At 35.5% G+C, this 27380-nt stretch overlaps 1 protein-coding gene, 1 long non-coding RNA gene and 2 other non-coding genes across 4 annotated transcripts in view; 2 read left to right on the top strand and 2 right to left on the bottom strand.

Moving 5' to 3' along the window:
• LOC127860774 (amiloride-sensitive sodium channel subunit beta-like) overlaps nt 1-9529 on the bottom strand; it is a 168072-nt gene extending 158543 nt beyond the window's left edge. Inside the window, exons 1-2 of the mRNA XM_052399050.1 lie at nt 9521-9529; nt 8480-8698 (exon numbers count right to left, since the gene is read on the bottom strand). Of these exons, the coding sequence (XP_052255010.1) occupies nt 8480-8698; nt 9521-9529 (228 nt within the window). The remainder of the gene's footprint in view (nt 1-8479; nt 8699-9520) is intronic.
• Trnal-uag (transfer RNA leucine (anticodon UAG)) lies at nt 1659-1740 on the top strand. Its single transcript has one exon. It is a non-coding gene; the product is annotated as a tRNA-Leu (tRNA).
• Trnal-uag (transfer RNA leucine (anticodon UAG)) lies at nt 2915-2996 on the top strand. Its single transcript has one exon. It is a non-coding gene; the product is annotated as a tRNA-Leu (tRNA).
• A 5663-nt stretch (nt 9530-15192) lies between the features above and the next one.
• LOC127860506 (uncharacterized) lies at nt 15193-25376 on the bottom strand. Its single transcript, XR_008039824.1, has 4 exons — nt 25256-25376; nt 19686-19825; nt 19026-19199; nt 15193-17798 (listed from the first exon to the last, which is right to left on the bottom strand). It is a non-coding gene; the product is annotated as an uncharacterized LOC127860506 (long non-coding RNA).
• Nucleotides 25377-27380: the final 2004 nt, after the last annotated feature.

The raw sequence follows: 27380 nt of genomic DNA, 5'->3' as shown, positions 1-27380 counted from the left end.
ATCTGCGAAAAGGTCCCTTTAATAGTGTTTATTTAACCAAAAAAGATATACATTTATACTCATATGTATGATTAATTTGCTGACGATATTGCAATATTAACTACATATTCAGAAAGTCTTCAATTACATTTTATCTATCAATACTCGTGTTATTGGGGATAAAAATAATTTTTAACGCAACTAATATAAGATGAAATGCAACTAAGTGCTCAAACAAAATATCTCTTTTTGAATCCCTAGTTGTTCAAATTATGTTTATGAATCTGAAATATGGGGAATTTACCACATTTAAAAATTAGATCAACTTCTTCTTTGTTTAACTATGCTATGTGTACGCTCACGTACTTTTAACGCCGCTGTCTTAGGTGAATTGGGCAGATTATCTCCTCCAATTAGATGTAAACACGTGTCCTTAGTTATTGGGTTGAAATTCAGCAATACCCCGAAAGTGCATTGCAATAGAACATACGATGCAGAATGCAGCGAAGACTTTAACGATTATCGTTCCGCAAAGTAGAGTTGCATTTAGTATTGCCTCCATGACTAAATGCATTGTTACTGTAACATAGGTTTAGGATAATACAACAGACTAAGAGAATCTGTAAATTCCATGAAATGATGTTTGTACCAACTCGCACTTGTATTATCCCTATAAACATATTCAGTACATTTAAATCGTTTCTAAACAATTACTAAGTCAAAAATTTCAAAACAATATACTAAAAATATAATCTTGTGTTAAAACATAAGACGCATGTAGCACTTTATATTCTACAACCATACTTTATTTACATGTATGAGGCGATTTCACTTGATTTAAAATACTTTGCTATGTGAAAATGGTATCGGGGTTAATGAGAAATACATATTCGCTTTACAAAAATCGAGTTTGGCCGAGCGGTCTAAGGCTCTGGTTTAAGGCACCAGAGTTTCGGAGGCGTGTGTTCAAATCCCTCCGCTGCCATAGCTTTTACCAGATACGAAAAACCCCACAATGTAAATAGATCAAAAACGGGACACAAAGCATTAAAAAGCAGCAGAATATCAGGACTTTTTTCAGTAACGTTATTTTTTAATATAGATGCATGATACTTGCGACTCGGTGTCGCGTTTATTTTTAATCGCCGTTTCTACTTCAATAGATGCATATAGGAATGTTTAGAAATCCGGCTTAAGGTTTCGAATAAAAGTATACACGTTAACGTAAAAAAATCAGTTTATTTCACTTCATTGGCGTAACAAAATAATTAAAGTAAATTGCCAAAACATAATGGCAGCGGTGGGATTTGAACCCACGCCTCCGAAAAGATACTTCGGATCCATGTAAATCTTCATTTTATTTTTATGATGATTGAGTCTATCAATCAAAATGGAACACATGTTTTAAGCCCATCGATCTGAGAAGAAAACGTGTATACATGTAGTTATCTAAACTAATATTATTGGCTAATATGGGGATCCAACCCACAACATTCGCGTAATTAACACGACGCTCTAACCAACAGAGCTAACCTACGCGTTTTTATCATGTGACATCATAAAATAAAAAATAAAATACTTTATATACGTGTATTAGGCGATTTCACTTGATTAAGCATACTTTGCTATGTGAAAATGGTATCGGAGTTAATGAGAAATACATATTCTCTTTCCAATAAGGTAGTGTGGCCGAGCAGTCTAAGGCGCTGGTTTTAGGCACCAGTCTCTTCGGAGGCGTGGGTTCAAATCCCACCGCTGCCATAGCTTTTACCAGATACGAAAAACATACAATGGAATTGGATCAAAAACAGGACACAAAGCATTTAAAAAGCAGCAGAAAATCAGGACTTTTTAATAACGTTATTTTTTATTATAGATGCATGATAGATTGTGCGGTGTCTCGTTTTTTTTTAAATCTCCGTTTCTACTTCAATGGATGCATAAAGGAATGTTAAGAAATCCGGCTTTAGGTTTCAAATAAAATAATACACGTAAATGTAAAAAAAAAATCAGTTTATTTCACTTCATTGGCGTAACAGCATAATTAAAGCAAATTGCCAAAACATAATGGCAGCGGTGGAATTTGAACTCACAACTCCAAAGAGACTGGTGCCTTAAACCAGAGCCTTAGACCGCTCGGCCACGCTACCTACCCATGTCGCTGTATCTATCATCACCTTAATACTATGAGATAACTTCATGAGTCACTTCTCGACCCGCAGCTGCCATCAGTACATATATTTATACCAATAGCCGTTATACATCAACGGACCGGTTGGATTAATTAATAACAGCGTTATTCTAATAATGCGAACGTCATGGTTTCGATCCCCACATTGGCAAAATACAATTCAACCATGTATTCAGCATTTGCTATTAATTTCAGTAATCGACGATGTAGTTTAATTGCTGAAGGATTATTGAACTTAATCCACATCTCTATAAGACTGTATTTGTTTTATATACAACAAAACATATAACCATTTAAGAAACATTCTATGGAAAACCTTATACAATAAGAAATGCCAATGTCTCTTTCCAGGGGAGAAGCTAAAATCACTTATAATCGGCATGCTGCTCAAGCCAAGATACTTCGGATCCATGTAAATCTTCATTTCATTTTAATGATGGTTCAGTCTATCAATGTTAGTGAAACACACGTTTTAAGCCTATCAATATGAGAAAAAAAAACGTGTATACATGTAGTTATCTAAACTAATATTATTGGCCAATATGGGGATCCAACCCACAACACTCGCGTTATTAGCACAACGCTCTAACCAACTGAGCTAATCTACCCGTTTCTATCATGTGACATCATTAAATATAAATAAATACTTATACATGTATGATGCGATTTCGCTTGATTAAAAATACTTAGCTATGTGACAATGGTATCGGAGTTAATGAGAAATACATATTCGCTTTACAATAAGGTAGTGTGGCCGAGCGGTCTAAGGCGCTGGTTTTAGGCACCAGTCTCTTCGGAGGCGTGGGTTCAAATCCCACCGCTGCCATAGCTTTTACCAGATACGAAAAGAACACAATGAAAATGGATCAAAAAAGGTACACAAAGCATTTAAAAAGCAGCAGAATATCAGGACTTTTTTTAATAACGTTAATTTTTATTATTGATGCATGATAGATTGTGCGGTGTCTCGTTTTTTTTTTAAATCTCCGTTTCTACTTCGATAGATGCATATAGGAATGTTAAAAATCCGGCTTTAGGTTACGAATAAAAGTATACACGTAAATGTTAAAAAATCAGTTTATTTCACTTCATTGGCGTTACATCATAATTTAAGTAAATTGCCAAAACAGACTGGCAGCGGTGGGATTTAAAAATCACAACTCCAAAGAGACTGGTGCCTTAAACCAGAGCCCTAGACCGCTCGCCCACGCTACCTGCCCATGCCGCTGTATCTATCATCACCGTAATAATATGAGATAACTTCATGCTCATAATGCGAACGTCGTGGGTTTGACCCACACACTGGCCAAATACAATTCAAACAAGTTTATGGCCTTTGCTTTTAATTTCATCAATCGATAATGTCGTTCAAATGCGAAAATGATTATTTACCTAAATCGTAAGATTGTATCTATGTTATATTATATGTGAACAAAATGTACGACGATCGCCGTATGAACATCCAAGAGAACCAAGCTTCTCGCCCATACTTTTAAGATGTTTGCATCGATAATTGTGAAAAACTCGTAAGAAAGTTATCATATCGTCATAAATTACAATGATCAAAAGTCATACGTATTCAAGACAGTAGATTTGCAAATGACAACTGGTCGTCTAACTCAACTAGGACAATCTGAAGCCCTTCTTATTTAACTTCGTAAGACAATTTTACGTTACGATGTTATTCTTAAAAAGGCATAATCGCGTATAACCAACTTTGATTAACAATACACTTCAGTTATTCTATTCAGTTCCTTTTAACATCTCGCGCGCATTTTATTTTAGGAGCACATCAAAAATAAATGTCCATTTGTTGTGAGTTAAACATTCAGTCGTAATTAATGTTTTCCTTTGATAAGACAGGTCCTTGGAGCGTTGTGCTTATAAAGCGAGTCATGGGTTCGTCTGGGCAAGCATTTTATTTGCAATATACAGTATTGAATATTTAACTTTTAATAAAGGCACTTTTTACACAATTAAAAATATAATCAACGGTAGGTTTAGACGTTGCGGCATTATTTGACAACAAGTGGACATGTTCACACTCGACAATCGGCGAATGTTCGACACATTGTACATGTGTCAAATAATACGTGTAATTTAACTTATATTCGCTGCATTGAAGCCGTAACCTCAAAATAATTATAAGGCATACGATTGTTTACACTGTCACTACGATCAAATGCTACATGAAAAAAACTGATCCAATACTGTGTTTCCATCGAAAAGCATAGCTTCAATATTTCTCAAAGTAAAAGATATAATAACAAATAAATTGTTCAATAGATTTAGAGCCTCTTCATCAATCCTATAGCTTTGATATCGACAAACATGACAACTAATTAATATATATATATATTCATATTTAAACACATAAAAGGTATACTTAACTGTCTTACATGAAAAATATTAAATTTTTCTTTGTTGCTTTTTGGCACATGCTTATGATACTAAAGTTTTCCAACGTTATTTACAACAATCACATAAAAAAAACCTATAGTATATCGGATAACAATTATAAAGTTATGTGTTATCGGTCCCAACTAGTCAACGTTCATTTCAACAACCAGGGAACAACTTGCAGCGTAATGAGACACATCGCGATTTCTTTATATTGGCAAGAAATGACAAAACAGTTTAAAACAAAACTATAAAGTTCATTATATTTTACAAAGGATAATTACAAAGTAGAATAAAACATGTCCGGTTTCTATCAATACTGGGTATAAACAATATTTTTAATTCAAGTTAAAGTTTTAATAGGTTTAAATTGTTTTCTTTTTTGTGCAATGTCATAAACGTAAACATGCGTTAATTATAACTGCCTCATGAGCGTGCTTTAAGTACTCAGCAGTTGACCAAGTTCCCAGTTGTTACTTTCAAACGGCACATGTAGCAATACTAGATTTTCTAAAGTGAGCAAAAATATTAAATAGAAAATATAAGTCCGTTTTATTTGCATATACTAACACTCACATGGATTTCTCGACCATAGATTAAGACAAGGAATAATATTGCGATCACTGACTATATTTACACGTGAAACAATGTGATATATACAATATCAGTAAGAAAGATCAAATACACGATAAGACAACCTGTACGAATAGCAACATGATTTATACTTAATAAGCCATATTTTAACAAATTTTAACCAGTTGGACAACGTTAAGAGATTATGTTTATAATTCATTGGATTTGTATTTTATGCAGTTAGTGCTTAAATGAGAAACTATCAAAAGTAATAACTGTTGAAATTAATATAATATAGCACGTGAAAACGTTATCGAAACTTTTACTAGAAATAAAATAAATGCCAAAACGTTTTCAATAAATATTTCTGGCAAGTACCTGAGTTGCAATTCATGAAAGTATTAAAGTTGTGTAAAAAAGTTTCATCTGAATAAAGTTAACAACTTCAAGAAACAGGTGATATGTTCGGTATAAAAATAACACAGGTACAATAAATAACAAAACAAGATATGTCCATAATTTAATATTCAATATCTTCATCCAAATCATTCTTCACTTCCCCCATGTCTTCTATGCGCTTCTCCATCTTTTCCTCCGAAGGGGAGCTTCCGCGGAGCCCCAGTCACTGTCCGCGCCGTCGCCAACGCCGTTTCTCTTCTGCTCATTGACTTCCGGTTCCATATCTCGCGACGCCCGTTGCGTTAACTGCGCCTTCTGGTTACCGTTGGTTGCCTTCTTGTCCTGCGCTCCTTTGCCCGCGGGACGCTGCGGTGGTTCGTCTTCCCGTTTCTTGTTTGGAGGAGGCTGACGGCCCTTGTCCTTCTTTGCCGATGGAGATTCTCTTGGTGGCGATGCGTTCTTCTGTCTTGGTGAGTCGCCATTTGTTTGAGCCGTCTCTTCCTCGCCGTCTTCTGCCTCCTCTTCTTGATCTTTCTCCTCCTGGTAACGCTGAAATTCTCTTCCTTTTGCGTCCTCAAAAACCTCTGACTTCCGTTCTTAGCCGTGTCGGTCAATGCGTTCATCTTTGTGGCCGTTCTGTCTTGGCTCACCGTTCCGAGCCCGTTGTGTTTTGCCACCGTTGCGAGCCGGGGATACGTAGCGCGCCGGCAGGATTGGTTCCTTCTTCCCACAGGCTATTAAAGTGTCGCCGTACATGGGAATGATGCGATTAAGGCTACTGATGCTGTCAACATGGAAGTAAGTAATAAACCATTCAATGATTGCCCTGCTTTTCTGATGAGACCACGAAACATTGCGTGACTTAATAGCGGACAGCGTTGATCCTGTCCAGACTGTGTCATTAGCCATGCTATTTTTGAGCTACGATGGTCACATATGGCATAAGACCAATTTGCTCATGACGAATCTCAAACATAGATAATGGTCACTAATTAGATGAACCTTGTCGTCGATGTATCAAATTATACACAACAACAGCATTTATTTTTAAAAGGAAATACCAAGTTTTGTTAGATTACATTCAGACCTTTGAGTGAATCCGAATTATAGACCGATATCACATTCGCAGGACATGTGACGCTTAAATTATACAAGACGTTCGGCCTTGTACGGTAGATCTGTCACAACAGCTTTTGTGCAATAACGAGTCTTGGAAGTCCTTCTTCAAGGCAATTGCATGAATGACTCAAATGAAATAACTCACTTTAATATGTTTCAAATTCCTGTGTAATGTAAAATTGCGGTATATTTTTTATTTGAAAGGTAAATATCATTTTTGTTCGGGGAAAAAAACAACAACACGATCATTTTATAATCAATACCATTGAACGTCCGTGTAATTTATAGTAGAGCGGAACAAAGCTTAGTGAACTGAAGATGAAGTTGTCATGCGTAGCTTTTTATTGGACCTCCTACTAAGTAGGCATTGTTTTAATTGTAAACGTAAAATCACGTCGGCTATCTGTATTTACACTAATTGAATCTACGATACCTTGAAATCAATACATTCAGTAATTGAATGATGTTCGCAAATGTCAAGTTCTCGCAAGTCCACGCAAAAAACGATAAATGCATTTGCTTTATTCAGGTATCCATGCGGATTTGTCGGTTTTGTGGAGATAAATTATCGGATAACACTGGTTTTCATGGTTTCGACAACAACTATAAAAGTACCAGAATTATAAATACAAATACACTATATTTTCAAACGATTTTCAGCTGAATTGATAGCAGTCATATCAGAAGTTCTGTTAATAGTATGAGGTCTGAAAAGTCTATTTAATCAAAACCGTAGTAACAATGCAAATGGTTACTATAGTAACATTGCAATTAGAAAAATAAGTATATGTTCAGCTTATCTTTATCGTATACGTTTTCTAGGCCTAAGGTACATTAATTGATTATTATTCTTATACACGCGTACAATCACCGTTGACGCGCTTACACAATTTAACATGTTACAATGCCTACTCTTACGGCGAGTAAAAAACTAACGTCATTTTACGACGGGAGACATGTTAACGTCATTACACAGCGAGTGACGTACTTCCGTCATTACAAGGCGAGTGACGTACTAACGTTATTGCACGTTAGACGACATGCCAACGTAATTACACTGGACGTGACATACTAACGTCAATACACGACGGTTGACATACAAACGTCATTACACGGCGATTTACATTCTAACTTCAGTACACGGCGATTGACATTCTAACGTCAATATACGGCGAGTGACATTCTAACGTCATTTCACGGCGATTGACATTCTAACGTCACTACACGGCGATTGACATTCTAACGTCATGACACGGCAAGTGACATTCTAACATAGTAACACGGCGATTAACATTCTAACATCATGATACGGCGAGTGACAATCTAACATCATTACACGGCGATTGGCAGTCTTACGTCATTTCACCGCAGACAACTTACTAAAGTACTAACCCGGCCAGCGTCATACCAACGTTATTTCACAGTGACCGAACAGTAACGTCGGGTTATATAACAACTTCATAACAAGCTGAATGGCATTCTAACGTCATTACATGAAAGGTGACATCCTCATGTTTTTACACGGAAATTATAGGCATAAAACAACACATCGGTGATATTCTTACGTCATTAAGAGGTGAGTCACATACTCACGTCATTACACGACAGGTCATACTAACACCCTAACGTCATGAGAACAAAAGTGCCATACTAACTTTCTTACACGAAAACACATATATACTAACGTCATTACATGGCAGGTGCTATACTTACGTCATTACACGACATAAGACATACTAACGTCATTACACGACATTAAATACACTAACGTTATAACTCGGCGTGTGACATACCAACGTCATATAACACGTTATATACCTTCTTATACGGCGGGTTGAGGCTATAGAGGGCGCGGCAGGGCGGATTCTCCATGTCCAACATCTCGGTCACATTGCGCAAGATCTCCTCGAAAGGGTGGTTACTCTTGGGGTCAAGGAAGAGCGCCTGGCGGCTGTTCCGGTTCGTGTTGGAGATGATCTGGATGTGGTGGCCTTTGCCGCCGTTCGTGGTTCCCCGGGATCGACGCACCAGAGACACCTGGGGAATCGGGTAAGACTATAAACGCACTCATATCACTGAAAATTTGCTCTGTAGCAGCAATACCATTTGAGTTACGGGCGACACAGGTTCAAACAATATAGGTTTGTGTATAAAAGGGACCACAACTCGGGCATTGACGGTACATGCCCTCTAACAGGCAATACTTTTTGAGTTACGCGAGACACAAGTGCAAAATGCAAATTTTGCATAAAAAAGGGGTCATAACTTCAGTTGTGTCGAATACCTGCGAATCACAATATAGAGGCGCCCAAGTTGAAATGCTGATTGATTTGTTTTTGTTAAAGTTTAATCTATCTAGCATCAATACATTTTCAGTAACCCGCGACACTCTTGGAAAAAGTTTTTTTCTATACACGGGACTATAACTCCAGATGTGTCGAAAAGCTGCGAACCCAACATATACATGTAGATGCGCAAGTTCATATGATGTTTAAATATGTTTGAACAGTTAAAGCCCTTTAGCAGCAAGAGCTTTTGACGTACGCATGACACAAGTTAAACGAGTGTTTTTTGTTAAAAAAAAAAGCCATAATTCCGATTATGTAAAAAATATCCGAAACAATATATACAGATGCGCAAGTTCAAGTGCTGGTTGATATTTTTGCAAAGTTTCATTTCTCTAGCAACAATACAATTGAACTACGCGCGATACAAAAAAAGTGTGACGGGCGGAAAAAGTGGGACGGATGGAAGGACGCACAGACTAGGGCGAATCAAAATGCCCTCCCCCGAATAAAGTGGGGGCTTAAACAGATAGCCACACCTGGGCTCGAACCAGTGGCCTTTAGATTAAATTACGAGCTTCATAACCATCCGCCCATCAGGCTTGTTTATTTTTATGCTTTATATAAGCGGTCTATGCGCTGTGACAAAATTTAACAAAATCAACATATCTTGTTGGATCTCGCGTTTCCGCGGCTCTCAAAGCTGTTTCGCCCACTTCCGTCAGAACCACCGCCGCCCGGACCAGCGAAATCAATCTCTCCGTAGCGCCCCCTTCTGTACAGCTTCATGTTGTCGGAACAGACGTACATGGTCGTCTCGTCGTCCTCATGAATATCCGTGACTTCATTTACCAGCTGACCGGAAGGCCACTTAAACAGGTAACGGACCAGCGTCTTGTTGATCCGCTCCTTGCTTCGCGCTATCTCATCTAGAAGGCTCTCGAGCTTAGGAAACGTCTTGATTTTAAAAGAGATCTGGACTGGCTTATCGAATATGTACTTCTCCCCGTTTGTGTAGACTGTGAGAAACTTCGCTTTGATCACCGTCTGGAGGCTGCGCAAAGAGGGGCGCGTGAGCTCGTAGCGGCCGCCGACGTCTTTCGGGCGCTTACCCGGCTCCTGCTGGTACCGGGCGTAGTCATCGTGGGCATCCTCCTACATCTGACAGGGAACCAGACATTAAACAACATTGATCGCTTTTATATAGTAGTTAATGGTATTACATGGTGTTGTGTGGTGTTTAGTTTATACGAAAAATAGTAAGGTTTGATGCTCGCTGCTTTAAGGAGAAACCGTCTTTAAAGTCACGAAAATAAATGGACGAAAAGTTAGTTGGTCTGTGTACATGGTACATTAAAAAACAAATGAGATGTATAAAACGATTTAACAATAGACTTGCTATTTTAAGTATTTTACTCTTTTTTTAACGACCATACTTCTGTAGACATTTGTGAACGATAAATTTCCTATAAAGGAATCGATTGAGAGGTAGAATAACGAATCTATCAACCGCTTGTTATGTGCAGTATGCTTAAAATGGGTGCAAACTTACAAACAATGCGATACTAGTGCATTTATGGGATAGACTATAGCCATTTTACCTCAGTCATATGCTTTAAATGGTCGATACAAATATATGAACACTTAATTTCGAAATAACTTAAACATATGTTGTTTTTTAGCAAAACTTATCCTAAAGGCTCACATAATGCTAACATTTAATATTAAAGCATATCTTTTTGTACGAACATTCTTAAATGAAAGAAGAGTATTAAGCATTAAAATACTGACTTCACGACTCATTTTCACGAAATAAAAGGGACAAACCTTCATTTTCGTGAAAAAAGGCAAACAAATGCACATAAAAATACCGAAAAAGTGTGATTAATTTGCTAAAAATAATCATTCACAAAAATTATTCCAACTGAAAAACGAGCATTTCTTCGCTTTAGATGACAAATCTGTCGTTTTCAACAACTCAGTTCACGAAAGGATTCAACCTGTTTCGCTAAATTCCAAATCGGTGGATCTACGTGAACTTGTCGATGATTCCAGTACATTTAATTTCCTTTCCACATTAATCCGTATGGAATTCTCATCACAAATAGTTCCGCGGAATAATACATAAAGCGATATTATGGCGAATATGGTTAGGTAGATAATCAAAGTACTGAAAGTACTGGTGTGACGATGCTTTTGAAAAGGATTGATATAAAAGCATCTATTTAAAAATATCTATATCACCACAATTGTGTATGTGGGTACGAAAATTTTGGGTAGGAAAAAAATGGGTACGAAAATTTTGGGTACAAAAATTATGCCAAAAAAAAAATTAAGTACATAAAAAGATTTGGTTACGAAAAAAATTTGGGTAGAAAAAAAATTGGGTGCGAAAAAAAATTTGGTTACGAGCAAAAATTTGGGTACCAAAAAAATTGGGCACGAAAAAAATTGGGTACGAAAAATAAATTGGGGGTACGGGGAAGTAGTACCCGTGGGGAACTTGATCCTTTCAGCGAAACTGGGAGGCGGGTTACATTCTCGATCAAATATAACAAGAAATATCTTTAAAAAGGTATTCGACGTGTATTTTCTGTACCACTTATCTTAAAAAACTGTCTGTTACAGTAAAACGTTTGTGGGTTATAACATTACGTTTCAGCATATACATTCAAAACTTTATTTCGGAGTTCGTTCTCTGCGAGGTTTTATTTCGACCAACACAGAAGCAATGTTAATGATTTTATTACAGTTTACCGTATTAATCGATGTTAACGTATAGGATTGTTCTGAAACAAATATTAAATAAGATAAACAAATGAACAAGAATGCATATTTTAACACAACGATAGAACAATACACATACACAAAGAGTAGGTACGGCGAGTCAAAATAGAATAAACGCATTATTTATAAGGACTGCGAACAATACCAAATAATACATACATATTATAATAATATGTTATTTAATAGTTACTAAAGAAAATGGATATGTATACCTGAGAAAATCTATAATTTTCCTCCAACAAATAGAAATACGACCATCTATGACAATTGAAAGTTATGTGCACGTGCATCACGAGCAAGGGTTAGATAACGCTAATGTTAGTGAATCATGCACAAGGTTAAACGGTTAGGTTGCTTCCCCTTGACCAGAGAAATAAATTCAAATTAATATTAAAAACCTAAGATTGAAATAACTAAATAGTATGCATGTTATGTGAATAACTTGTACCCTACGACATACTCCCGCTGTTTCTCAAATGTCGTCCCCGACATTTATTTTGAAATAACAATACATTTAAAAGACATTTATAGGACATACGACATACTCCCGCTGATGAGTATTTAATGCATTGCGATATTTTTGTTGCCGCGATTCGAAATACGAAGAGATATACGAAGAGCAACAAAGATACAGAACACAACAACAACAACAACAACATCACATAACACACACAAAATTGACAATATGCATAAATAATCGTTACTAATTTAACGCAACTACTTAGAATCTATCTATTCTAGTAATAATACATTTTATTACTGAAAAATTCATAACTACTGAATTACATAAATTCTAGTCACTTAAACATACGTTTTGACAGTCGACGTCCCACAGCAAAATTACTCGCTGTATCACTTTCTCGCAGATTCATATGGAAATAAACTCCATTTGAAAACATCGTGCATACATAAAATGATGTTTACAATTTAAATATCTTTAAAAAAACATTTCATATTAGTCTCACGCATAAGCAAGATTAATAAAATGGGTAATATTTGTGTACCTATATACACAATGCACATACTCTCAGTGTTAAACAAGTATAGGTTACAAAACGAATACATCTTTATATGCGTTTGCAAATATCGATTTTGTGTTTGAATGCAATTTTATGTTTATCGCATATTGTACAATACTATTTACAACATGTATTCTCCAGAGAGCTGCCACTTCGGGGCAATCGGGACACCTCGGACAATTCCGCCATATCGGCGATCGCCCCCACGCTAGGAAAACAAGAATCCTGCACCGCAATCTATTACTTCCCTTACCATACAAAAACAAATCACAGGAAAAATCACCAAAATATATTATCCCGGCCCTTCGTAAAAATAACGAGCCGCCCAAGCATATAAATGAGCGACCAACTCGAGATCGTAAACCCCCGAAGTCAATCTGAACGCATCGGACAGTGGGCTACACCACACCGTCAGTAGCTAATCTTCTTTACCTTTCAAAATAAAAACCAACTTATTATGTCTAAAGGGGGCGCAACTTCTACCATTGCATGAAATTTCCGTTATACGCCGTAAATTTCCGACGTTGTCCGTAGCATTTCGCAACGACTGTCAATTGACATAACTGTATCATGCATGATTGTATGTTGCTTTGTGCTTGGGTGAAACTCACATCTTGCCATTACGTTAATTTATTCAACGCTTCGATGTTTGATTCCATTATTCACTGCGCCTATTGTACAAGTATCTCTGCACAAACCAACATACACATATCCAGCATACAATTTACGAACAAGAATGTTGCATCTGTACACATGAATGATACCAATAAGCAGAATGTAAATAGACATTGGTCATCGTGCAAGAAGTAAGTGTCATCAAGCATGAACAGGTGTCTACATACAAATTGAAAGTACCATCAAGAATCATTCATGACACAGCCATAAAGAAAGATGTATTTTTTTTTTTTACCTAAATACCGTTCCATACAAGATAACGCCAGTATTGTGCACGTGTAAGGTGTATTTTTAACAGTGTTGTAAACATCAGCATTTATCCGATGGAGTTTATTTTAATCATCCATTAATGACAATGTTATAGAAAAAGGTTCTACAACTTATTATTATTATTAAAAGGTAGTTTTTATGAAAAACGAGATGATTTTGATTTTGATATTGTCAACTTTCGATGTTGTTGTTTTTTAGTTGTTAATATATCAAAAAGGCCTTTAAATGACACAGAGGTGTAGCATGAGCATCATTTTAGCAAAGGAAGTCTATATGTTCCGAGGGTAATGTGTGTATTTATAAATAAATTTATAATATATATATATATATATATATATATATATATATATATATATATATATATATATATATATATATATATATATATATATATATATATATATATATATATATATATATATATATAAATATATATATAATATATGAATTTGAATTTCCCTTTTCCCTTTGACCCATGTAGCAACAGATATTACTCAAAATAATTAACGTTATGTTAAATTAGTTTAGTTACAAATACATTTTATTCATATATATATATGTAAATGTATATCATTGTTCTGACATTTATTATTTCCGAGTGTTCGTCGTTTTGAAGAGTACATCTGTGATAAACCGTTGTGTTATGTACTTTCAAAGGCTAGAACCATGGAAATCACGGAGACAATCAAGAGCAATGGAACACCATGACTCGTCTAATCTTGAAAAACATATGATATACGCCGCGGAATCGTAGTACACAGCAGGCATTCGCCCAGAGCAAAGCCAAAAGCAGGACGCCAGGAATGTCAGCACAAGTCCATCACTGTTAGCAGAAACCGCGGAGGTCACAATCCTCACGAATCGCAGTGTACTGCTAAAAATAACGAATGTAAACATTGCCATAAATTAAACAATTTCAAAGCTGTGTGCGGGAAACACGAAATTCATGAAAGCGAGATCGAAAGCAGGTCACGAAGTATCATTTGGATTCAAAAGAGTGAATACAATCTCTAGTTCTAAAGTACCGAAGGTGACACTTAAGGATGTTCGATCGTTTTGTGAAAATTTTCAAAATATCCGGAATGCTATAATTTTTTGTATGGCGATTAATGGATCTGTATCTGAAATAAATATAAAATAAAAAAGGGAGGTCACCGTGAATAATTTTGAGATAACGAAGATTTTTAAATGCCATGTGCGTTTGAAAAAAGGTCATTTTTGCGGGGCATAAAATTGGAGGTACGTTAAAATGTTTGTGTGTAATACATTTAAAATGGCATAGTAATATTGAGATTGTATTAGATTAGCAACTGTAACATTTGTATTATCATACTGAACACTTTAAAAACCAAAAATATTGGAAATCGTAAAAAATAATGAGAAATAAGTAGTTTTTTGTTTGTTTTGAATTTTTTATTGCACAGTTTAAAATAGATAACATGCAATACAGATACATATTTCTGTTGATGTAATATTCATATTCATTTCAGGTTCTCAATAATTAAAGGAAACTAGCTTAGCATTAAAATGAAGTAAAGAAATTGATAGGTCACCGTGGATTTTTTTTGCTACAGACATTTTAATATGGACTTAATTTAAAAAAAAAAAGACTAATATTGTAATAGTAATTAAAACATATCTATATAATAACTGCTCCATAACAATCAAATTATCAACTGAAATGTGATACACGTAGAAATATTTATAATGTACATTGTTATGAAAATATTTCAGATGTAACAAATGAAAAAAAACAATGGTGATATTCAAAAAACATCTTAAATTACCCCACCCACCTGTTCCATGTTGTGGGTTGTAAATTGAACATATGTTTTATTTTAAAATCATTATTTTAGAACTGTGAGATGTGTATCTAAAGACAAGAGGGCCATGATGGCCCTGTATCGCTCCACTGCTGATAAAAAGGCTGAAACAAATATTCTACCCATGTGCAAATACTTAAATATAGGCCCTATTTAAGCACATGTACACTTTTGTGACCACCTGGGCTGGGTCAAATTTAACCCTAGGGACATAATTTGAGCAGACTTTGTAAAGGACTACTATATCTCACTAAATACAAAATGTGGTAGCCCTAAGTCCTAGAGTTAAGGACAAGAGTATTTTAAAGTTTTCAGAAAAATAAGCAAGATATAAGCGTATATAATGTTCAATTTTGTGACACGCGGGTCAGGATCAAATTTGACCCAAAGGGCATAATTTGAACAAACTTAGTGGAAGACTATAAGATGTTCTTGCATACCAAATTTGGTAGCCGTATTCAGAATGGTTTTCGACAAGATTTTTTTTAAGATTTTACAAAATAGGCGCTTTATAAGCGTTTTTAAATTTTGTGACCCCCCGCGGCAGGGTCAAAGTTGACCCCAGAGGCATTATTTGAACAAATTTGGTAGAGGTTTATTAGATGTCACTACATACCAAATTTGGTAGCCCTAGGCCCAATGGATATGGACAATAGTATTTTAAAGTTTTCACAAAATAAGCACTTTATAAGCATATGTTCAGTTTTGTGACCCCCGGGGCAGTTTCAAATTTGACTCAAGAGGCATAATTTGAACAAACTCAGTAGAGAACTATTACATGTCACTACATACCAAATTTGGTAGCCCTATGCCATACTGTTATGAACAAGAAGATTTTTAAAGTTTTCACAAAAAGGCCTTATATAAGCATATGTTCAATTTTGTGACCCTCGGGGCAGGATCAATCTTGACCCCCAGGGGCATAATTTGAACAAACTTGGTAGAGGAGTATAAGATGCCACTACATACCAAATTTGGTAGCCCTATGCCCACTGGTTATGGACGAGAATATTTGTAAAGTTTTCACAAAATAGACCCTATATAAGCATATGTTCAATTTTGTGACCCCCGGGGGAGGGTCAAATTTGACCCCAGGGGCATTATTTGAACAAAATTGAAAGAGGTTCACCCAAGAAACATTCCTGAAGAAATTTCATCAGAATTGGACCAGTAGTTTAGGAGAAGAAGATGTTTAAAGGAAAAGTTAACGCACGCACGCATGACGGACACAGGATCATGACATTAGCCCTGCTGGCCTTTGGCCAGTGGAGCTAAAAACAACATAGAATACAATTACGGGGAAATTATGTTTCACACACCATCTGTGGTTTAATGCACTGCCAAAAATATCTTACAACTTAGGTGAAACATGAGAAATACAACTGACATAAGAATCACAACTATGTCTGTCATCGAGAAGGAAAAACAATTATGTAACAGCTTTTAGATTTCATAGCTAATCTATATACAAGATGCAAATTACAATTGGTTAGATGTCAGGCAACAAATAACTCGCTATTGCACATATTACTTTCTCTGATTTTGTTACTCTGATTTGTCCGTTTGTAACCTCTGACAGGGGGCTCCTCAAACCACTCAGTCCGTTTCTTTCTGATTCAATACTCAAATGTTTAAGTTGCAATCCACTTCCTGCAACTTTCCTTGTAACACCTTGACTTATAACTTTTGTATCAATCATGGTTTGCAAAGATTTGATGTTGGAAGCAACATTTAGTTACACATTGTAGGCTAATACTGCTCGGTCATAGCTGAATGAATATTTGTTTACAGTATTTTGGTCAAGAGGTACAGAGTTCACTAACTTTTGTAAAGCTAAAACATCCTGTAGAGCGCCATGTGCCATGCAATTCACCAATAACGTCTTTAACTAAATGTTCCCACTTACATGATTTCATATTTGGTAATATTTCCTTTAACATTTTTAAGTATCTAAAAAACCACAAATATTTTGCTGAAACTCAAACATTTTTCCACAAGTATGGACAGCATGGAGCAACACTTTACAATTAAATACACTCTATATTATGCCCAACTAAAATAACTGGTGAAAATTTCTGTAAGAATGTTATAAAACTTGTCAATGCAAATTTGATGGGGACAGCTGTTACTGTTTTTTCCTTGACAAGCATAGAGTCGCCAACAACTGTCACTCCAGTTATTTCTGACGCTTTCAAGGACATCTTCTCAGGCATCACATATGTTGAACACTGACCAGTTGAATGCACTGCAGCTATCTGAATTATGTCAGAAGTACGCTCTGAAAAAACAAAACAAAAATTTTACATAGAAATTGCACAAAATCCATTTTAGCTCCATTAATCAGAGAGCCTTGGGTCGCTCGCCCAAGTACAATGTAAACTTCTTAAAATACTTTTGCAGTGTTTACAATAAACATAAAAGGGAAAAACATTGCCCCCCCCCCTCCCCAAGAAGGACTTATTTTGAAGCTTAATTTGATCAATTGTAGAAGAGGTTCCTTCACATCCATTCTCTATGCATTGTGGTTTAAGAGAGTTTTTCAGTTGAAGGGTTATTGATCTGAAACAATGTTCACACTTATTGTGACCTTGACCTGTGACCAAGTGACCATAATTTAAATAGGTGGTATATACTGTCCAATCCCTATGCACATGGAAAGTAAAAAGCCAATCCGTGAGAAAGTTGACAAATTATTGATCGGAAACTAAATGATCTACCGACAGACCATTATCCAGCAAAATAATATTAACTCTCTCTTCAGAGGGGGGCATAATAACTGTTATTATGAAAATTGAAACGCCCTTTTCTTCGATTCATGGATATATCAAAGTAAGTTTTTTGCATCTTATTTATTCATAAATCTGAAGAAGCGAAGAGAAGAGTGTTTAAATTCTTAAATGATGCACAATAATATACTATAGGGAGGCGGAAAACGAGGCATAGTCAGGGGTGATAACCCCAAAAAAGGGTTAGGGTAAGGGTTAGGATTAGGGGTCGGGTTACGGTTAGGGTTGGGTTTAGGCTAACCCAAACCCTAACCCGACCCCTTACACTAACCCAAACCCTAACCCTAACCCTCTAACCCCCCCCCTTGCGCAATACCATACCATGCCTCGCCCATTGTAGTTTTCCGCCTCCCTATACTATAGCCAGTTGTGGGTAATGTAACATTGCATCATCTAAGTGGTATTTTCTATCATTTTATCAATAAAGATTAAGAATGATTTATTATATGAAAGCAAAATGAGAAATTAGTCTGAACATAACTCTTGTTGCAATTCAATCATATGCTAGGTTGACCAACAATTCACACGATATCTCACATTGAGTTACTCAGCAGTAGCAGGTTGAATTACATGTATGTTACACATGTAAGTAAATATGTATATTTTTAATAGAAGTTGAATTTTGGAGATTTAGAGTACCTAAATACCTGAATTGAACCAAGATAAACTTCTGTATGTGCAACACTGTGAATAAGGAATATGTTAAATATAAACTTCACCTAACCCTCTTGTTTCCAAATCAAAGAAAACAAATTCCTTCCCAGTAGTGTCTAGCCCTGCTGGACCAGGCTTGGGTACAGGTGGGGGTAAAGTTGTAACTTCAACATCTTGGTCTTGTATGTTTGAACTGTATGTTTGTCCCGCTCATACTTCTTGCACTGTCCTTTGAATGCCTGAACAGGAAAACAGAATTTCAAATTGGAAAATGTGCTTGCACTTTCATGGGTTATCTCCGATTTTTATTTAAAGAAATGATTACACAGCACATTTATGCTTATACAATAATCAATTTACAAACATTAGCATATGCTTTTAAATGTTCCTACTACTTTGCATATATAATTGATGGATCTATTGAAACAATCTCAAACAAGAAATGTGTCCACACGACACGGATGCCCCAAACTCCAACTTTGTAACAATATAAAAAAAAATCCATACAATTGTAAGAAACCCAGGATCCCACATGGCCATGTTCGAACTTGATCTAGACACACCTTCTGACAAAGTGTGGTGAAGATCGGATGAAAACTACTTGAATTAGAGAGCAGGCACAAAAAGTATGACGGACTGACCGACCGAAAACTAAGTCGCCAATTTGGGGCATACACATGAAGAATACTGTGTTTTAAAAATAAAATGCCCTTAATTAAAAATACCGTTTAAGTTTTGAGTCTTATGCGTCGCTGTTTTGCTGCACGAGCAACAGCTATAGCCTTTCTTTTTTTGTGCTGAGATCACGGGGAAGGGCCAGTTTCGATGTGAAAGTCCCAGGTGAAACACCCAGTTTATGATTTACCTGAAATAGATTGCAGTAAATGACAGAACAGTTTACAACCCACAATGCTAGAATATGCTTATGCGGAATAAAACAATATGAAATAATGTCAATAATTTACAAAAGTTACATAATTTTATAAGACCTAGAGATCTACATACACTCAAATAATTATTAATTGAAGCCCTTTATTTTCAAAACCAATACGTATTTGATAAATTGAGAATATTTATGTTTTGTAAACTTGCAAAATTTCATTTTTATTACTGGTATTAATAAATAGGGCTCCAGGAAGAAAAAAAACTTGTCACTTTAAAATATACATGTTCAACTAAGGACAACCAATGAACCATTCACATTTTACTGTAATTGTGTTTAATGGCAGTAAATGATTAATCAGACAAAATATGAAGGAAAAATATAGCAAGTACAATATAAAAAATGTATGCATGTAGACTACACAGGAATTACATGTACTTTGAGATAACTATCTGAATGTATTCAAAAGTATCTGTAATTGAGGCTCGATTGGTCATTGTCGGCACGGGTACTACTTACATGGACCCCGGGTACATGTAAGTATACATACATGTACCCCGGGTAAAGTAAATATACTAAAACGTACCCGGTCGATATTACACTGTACCCAAGTTTTATTCCCGCCCAAAATCCGATGTGGTAAAACGCGCTATCGATTACCGTAATTACGAATCAAATTTCAATTAAAAAATATCTGCATAAACATATTTTTGAGTAAGAGTCTCGATAATAAAGAGGCAATTTAACAGAAAATTGACATACATATGAACATAATTAATTTTAAAAATATAGTCGACAGCGACCGATTTAGCGTTAAAATTCCCGGGTTATAAGGTTGTTGTCATCAGTTGGGAAAAGGCAATTCAAACGGCATGACAAATAGCATCAATAGAACATATTCATATCAACGGTTGCTTACGTTGCTAAATTTTAATAGATAGAACCTTAAAACTGTAATCTGACAATACCGGTAATGTGCATTTAAAACACGGAAAACGAATAAACACATTCTTTGTTTGTCATGCGGAATTGAAATAGATTTAAATGTCTCTGGAAATGATGTTTACCAAATGCAAACAAATCGTAATGGCATTTCTTTTATTTGTCATAGAAAGCAGTCATTGAAAATGAAACTTTTTTAGAATCATCGATATGTCACTTTTCATTAACGTGCGTTTTATGTGGAATACCGGATGCGTGTGTATTTTTATATGGACATCTCTAAAGTATTGGCTTTTAATTGATGTTTACCAAATGCAAACAAATCGTAATGGCATTTCTTTTATTTGTCATAGAAAGCAGTCATTGAAAATGAAACATTTTTAGAATCATCGATATGTCACTTTTCATTAACGTGCGTTTTATGTGGAATACCGGATGCGTGTGTATTTTTATATGGACATCTCTAAAGTATTGGCTTTTAATGCCAATGTAAATACTGCTTTGGAGTAAATCCTGGACGCAAATGTTGCAGGGACGGACTTTATGTTATAGAAAATTAAAAAGAAAGTTGTTTACAACTTGATTTAATAATCATCTACATAATACAAAAAGTCATCCGTACACTCTTCGATTTGACTTACTGCCAACTAAGCAGTATTTTTATGGCAATCGACGCTTACACAAAAACTAAAGCACGAATGGGGGAATCAACATAATGCAGCTGATTCGAGTTTATCTATTGTCATGTGTTAGAATACATTTTGAAAGATATTAGTCAAAGATCCCGAGTTTAAATTAGATATTTTTTATTGATTAAAACATTATATTTACTTAAAGTGCAATTTAATAGTCTTAGTCACGCATATACGGTTTCAGTGGTTTCTACTGCATATGTATATCTCGAAAGCATGCACGATGACTTGCACCCTAATGGGCTACGCCTCTGTCAATGGGCGAACGCAATCGCAATAGTAGACATTCAAATCATTTTTAATAGACTAAATCTCTGTGTTATCTGCACACTAGTTACAGACATGGTACCGCTGTTCATTAGGTCTGGAGTCTTGGCTCTACTATGCATGGCCCATGTCGCAACACAAGAACAGTTTGTCAGTAACGACAACAACAGAACTCTCCAAATTTTTCAATCGTTTCGCGTTACAACGCTTTATAATTTTCAGGTTTTTAAATCGTCAAAGGAAGCATATAATGGCTATATTAGAGCCTGGGAAATCTTCTATATTACTGTTTCCTCACAAATATCATAACTAAATCGAAAATTTGCGAAACTGAAACAACTTTTTTAAATTTTGTCAATTCGCCAAAACGTGAAAAGGCCCCTTTAATACTATGAACCGGATTTATGGCTGCGCGTTAAGTGTTTTCAAATCAGGGACGACTATTTCCGCTATATGGAATATTTCATTTAATGGAAGTCTCTTATAAACGAAAATCCAGTGTAGATGGAACGTGTCGTCCGTGATTAGCTTGTGCTGACTGCACAGGCTAACTGCACAGGCTAACTGCACAGGCTAATCTTGAACGACACTTAACGCACATGCATTAAGCTCTCTTTTCACAGAGAACGGCTCATATAAATATATAGATAATTGAAATTAATTTTTACCTATACGTTTAATTTTTAATGATGATGTAATTTTAAATACAAAACTATGTTAACTTATAGGCCTTATCAAATTTTGTACAGTCCATCGAATCATAAATAAACTAGAAATGGCGCGGCAGAGGCCAACGCGTATCCCCACGCCGCATGTTTGACCCAGGGGCGCCCCAGGGTTGGTAATGGGGCCATGCATAGTTGAGATTGACCGTGCTGTTCTAAGAGATCTTCAGTATCAATTTGAAGTAAATGGGTGTACAAAAAGAAGTTAATGTAAAATAACCTTAAAAAATGAGTGAAGATCTCTGACCACCCCAACCCCCATAATTTTTTACCCAGGGGTCAGATCAAAATTCCAAATAGCAGAGGCGTATTTAGGTGGGGGGCTAGGGGGCTAAAATAAAAAAGTATGTAAGTTTATACTGTTTGTGATATTAACAAGGGTATTGTATGATCCAGAAAAAGAACGGGATTTAGGTTATGTCAAACGTGCATCGTTTTACTGCATATCATTTGGGTAAGTAAATGTTGTTTATGTGTAATAAACGAAATGCATTTTTAAGCCAAAAAATGTAGATCAATCCAATTATTATAGATATCATGATCTGGGATATAAATTGAAAGAAAAGACAATTACTGATCAAGTGAAGTAGTTGCAAACTGCATGTTATATATTCATTTCTAGACATAATAAGGCAAAAAATAATCATGCTAATAAAAATTAGATTAAATGTCTTTAGTTAAGCATTAACAAAGTAAGGTCCTTTTAAGAATGAGAAAAAAATACTGTCAATAAAACAGACTGGTTTAATTGTTATTATTGGAACACAAAGTTTTGTATTTAATGCTTATTTGTTTTTTATTTTACCCTACCGGTTTCACCGGCGGGGACTTATGGTTTGCGCTCTGTCCGTCAGTCCGTCCGTCTGTCACACTTTTCTGGATCCTGCGATAACTTTGAAAGTTCTTTATATTTTTTTCATGAAACTTAAAACATGGACAGATGACAATATGGAGATTATGCACGTCATTTCATTTTGTTCCTACGTCAAAAATTCTGGTTGCTATGGCAAAAAATATATTTTAAAAAAAGCTACTTAATGGTACACATACATGTATGGGGACATCATTGCTTGGCAATAGCTTGTTTGAAATTAAAACATTTCCCATTCAAATATTAATAAAAAAAGTAAATGAACCATAGATTATTCTGCCATAATTATTTGCGGAGCTAACACATTTTAAGCATGCGCTAGTTACAAATAGTTGATTATCCATTTTTACAAATTAATAAATATAGAAAATAAATTTAGTCTCTTGTGGCTGCTCCACTGGTTAAAATATTAATTTCTATGATCACTTGTGAAGTAAAATTGATAATCTTTCTATGTCAACAAATATTTTCTAATCTTCTTTCATTCTACTTCTTAATGTTCTTATTGTAATTTCAAGCGCTTAAAACCCCAAGTATCATGCTCTTCAGAGATATCTGACTCGTAAGCAGGATTCAAGTCTCTTACAACTGATTCACACATGTATGTGTACCATTTAGTAGCTAAGCTAGACTGTGGATGTACACCATCAAAATTCAATGGCCGGTTTCTAAACAAAAGCATAATCGCCAAGACCGTAGCATCAGTTCAGTGCGTTAGGAACGCGCGCTACTTTTTTCCGCCTTCATTCCTTAATTACTTTCGTTTTTAAACATTTTTTTTCTATCGTATACAGAATTCTATTCTCCTAAGCAAGATGTAATTTTTAAAACTGAACTCCAAATATAAACGCTACAAATTGGTATTAAGTACGAACATGTCAACCGTAAATCTAGATAATTCTAAAACTCCAAAACGGTATGATATTTGCAAAAGTTAAAGATATAACTCGCCGGGCTGTCGAAATCAGAAGAAAAACTTAATATATATTTATATATCTGTTTACTACGTAACGTAAGCTTTCTAATGATAGATAATTTGTCAAAATCGGCCTAGAAATGAAACTATAATTTAACAAAAGATGTGAGTGGGTACATCAAAATGTATAACCTCAGCGCCTCGCTGTACGCTAATTGTAAAAGATCGATAGCCACAACACGTTAAAACGCGCGGTGGTAAAACATAAAATGTGTATTTCTTGTGTTTAACTCGCTATAAATCCATTAATAACAATGGGAATATACTCCAAGTTATATTTTTTTGAAAGAGGAATTCATAAGCAACAAGATAACGTATAAACCAATTAAATCGGATGAATAGTTTTTGCATAAGATTGAATTTACTACAGTAAGGGTCAAATACTCGATTCATCTCCTATCAATATACACTCCGTGGTTAGACTTAGTCAGGATAAGATAGTGACACATGGATTTTTATAATATACTTTAATTTCAGGTAAGAATATGAATTATTTATTACTACTGTGTCTAATAAATTATACTACGACAGTCACTGACACACAAGCTGGCATAAAATATAATCTATGGCAATATATTAGTCTAAATTCATAAATATGTCACAAAATACATTTCATTATTAACACATCTTCATATTATTATTAAACCATATATTGTTAATCTCTATATATTATATGTATGGTACATAAAGGGTCAGATAGTGGTACATAAAGGGGTGGTACATAAGGGAACTGATACATAAAGGGTGACATCTACTCCTATAAATATGAGGTCGATTTACATCGGTATATTACGTCTAATTATTTGGACTAGGTCAGTAGGTGGCATCCAGAAAAGTCGTCAAAATAACAGTGGTCATACCGGAAATCCTGATTGTCGGTGGAATTAGTATTTCTATTGAAAGCCACATGGTTCTTTGGGAAGTTTTTTTTTACATTACCTTTCAAGTTTCGTTTTGTATTCCGAATTATATCCAAGTAAGACATTTTAAATGAAAATTATTAAGCCAAGTATCTGATTATCATTGTTGACAAATTATCGTTTCGTTATTAATAGACGCTTGTTTTTGTACAGAAAATAACATCTACAGCGTAAGCAAGCGTTTCATCGATGTCGATCACGAAGTGACGTCAAGCAATCGAACGCTTGGTTTCATTGCAGTAAATCTCGAAAATATGTAAATGCCGAAAATTTATAAGCGAATAATCAAAACAGTCAAACTAGAATTTTCACTCGTTTATTTCAACCTAATCTTCTGAAACCGTGAAAATATATAAAGGTTTTTAATTTTCACAATATAGTGAATCAATTACCATAAAGTGGAAACGATCGAACATCCTTAAAGTAAAAGGAACGAAAGCAACGTTCCTTGTTGACACCAGAAGTTCGCTTAACGTCATCAGCGCTCGAATTGTACAAGCCATGAACCCTATAACAAAACTAGAAAACTTCAACAACACAGGCATTTGCATTTGGACAGAGCCTACCAATTGTCAAAAAAAGAGAATATACTATCCTTGTAGAAAGTAAGTATTTATTCACAACAGTAACGTTCCATGACGTGCGCCAGAACAATAAAACATGAGTTGGTTATGAATTGTTTAAAATCGCGGTAACCAGCCGGTAATAACGACGATATCCTATATTTAAATTACGAAAACTTAGTGCAAACATAAAAAGTCGTCTTTGAAATTTAAAAGATGGATTCTGTTCCGAATTACGGCAGTACACGACATTTCAGTACAGGCCGCTCCCCAGCAGAATGCATGTTGTAAGGAAACTTAAAAATGAAATCACAGGAACAGATCACAGGAAAAAGATGACCATGTCAAAAGCAGAACTCAGTTGCAAAACGCGATCAACCACGAAAAACACATAAAAAACGAAAATCAAATCAGTCAGAAATCATCGTTGGCAGATACAATCTTATAAAGACACACTGCGGCTGAATCGCCGACCACCGCGATGGTGCGATGAGTAAATTTGTGATTAGTGTATGTATTATTATGCCCCCCTTCGAAGAAGAGGGGGTATATTGCTTTGCTCATGTCGGTAGGTCGGTCGGTACGTCCACCAGGTGTCGGTACGTCCGTCCACCAGGTGGTTTCCGGATGATAACTCAAGAACGCTTGGGCCTAGGATCATGAACCTTCATAGGTACATTGAGCATGACTCGCAGATGACCCCTATTGATTTTGAGGTCACTAGGTCAAAGGTCAAGGTCACGGTGACTCGAAATAGTAAAATGGTTTTTGAATGATAATTCAAGAATGCATACGCGGCCAACAGGGCACACTCTGAACAATATTACTGAAGCAACTGGTCTGTAATCCTAAATCTATAATTATCAGTCCAATGAAACATCATCCTTTTAGTAAAATACAGTGGATCAGTAAAAATATTATCAGAATATGAGATTTTTTGTATATTTTGTATATTAAATATTGTGTAAATGTTTAATTTTGTTGATTAATATAAATATAAGCAGGACAGGGGAGGTAATACACTACAGGGAAACAAATGCAATAAGTTTAAATTTATTGTTACAGATTTGCCTCCCTTGTAATATAATTAAATTTTACCAAATGTAAGGCTAACAGCATTTTTGTAATGCATACTACTACTACTACTACTTCTACTACTACTACTACTACTACTACTACTGCTACTACTACTGCTGCTGCTGCTGCTGCTGCTGCTGCTACTACTACTACTACTTCTACTACTACTACTACTACTACCACTACTGCTACTACTACTACTATTGCTACTACTACTACTACTACTACTACTACTACTACTACTACTACTACTACTTCTACTACTACTCTACTACTACTACTACTACTACTACTACTACTACTACTACTACTACTACTACTACTACTACTACTGCTACTACTACTACTACTACTACTACTACTACCACTTCTACTACTACTACTACTATTTTATGCCCCCCTTCGAAGAAGAGGGGGTATATTGCTTTGCTCATGTCGGTCTGTCGGTCGGTCGGTCCGTCCGTCAGGTGGTTGTCAGACGATAACTCAAGAACGCTTTGGCCT

The sequence above is a fragment of the Dreissena polymorpha genome, chromosome 15 (genome assembly GCF_020536995.1).
Source record: "Dreissena polymorpha isolate Duluth1 chromosome 15, UMN_Dpol_1.0, whole genome shotgun sequence".
NCBI lineage: Eukaryota > Metazoa > Mollusca > Bivalvia > Myida > Dreissenidae > Dreissena > Dreissena polymorpha.
This window is presented reverse-complemented; position numbering and strand designations above follow the sequence as displayed.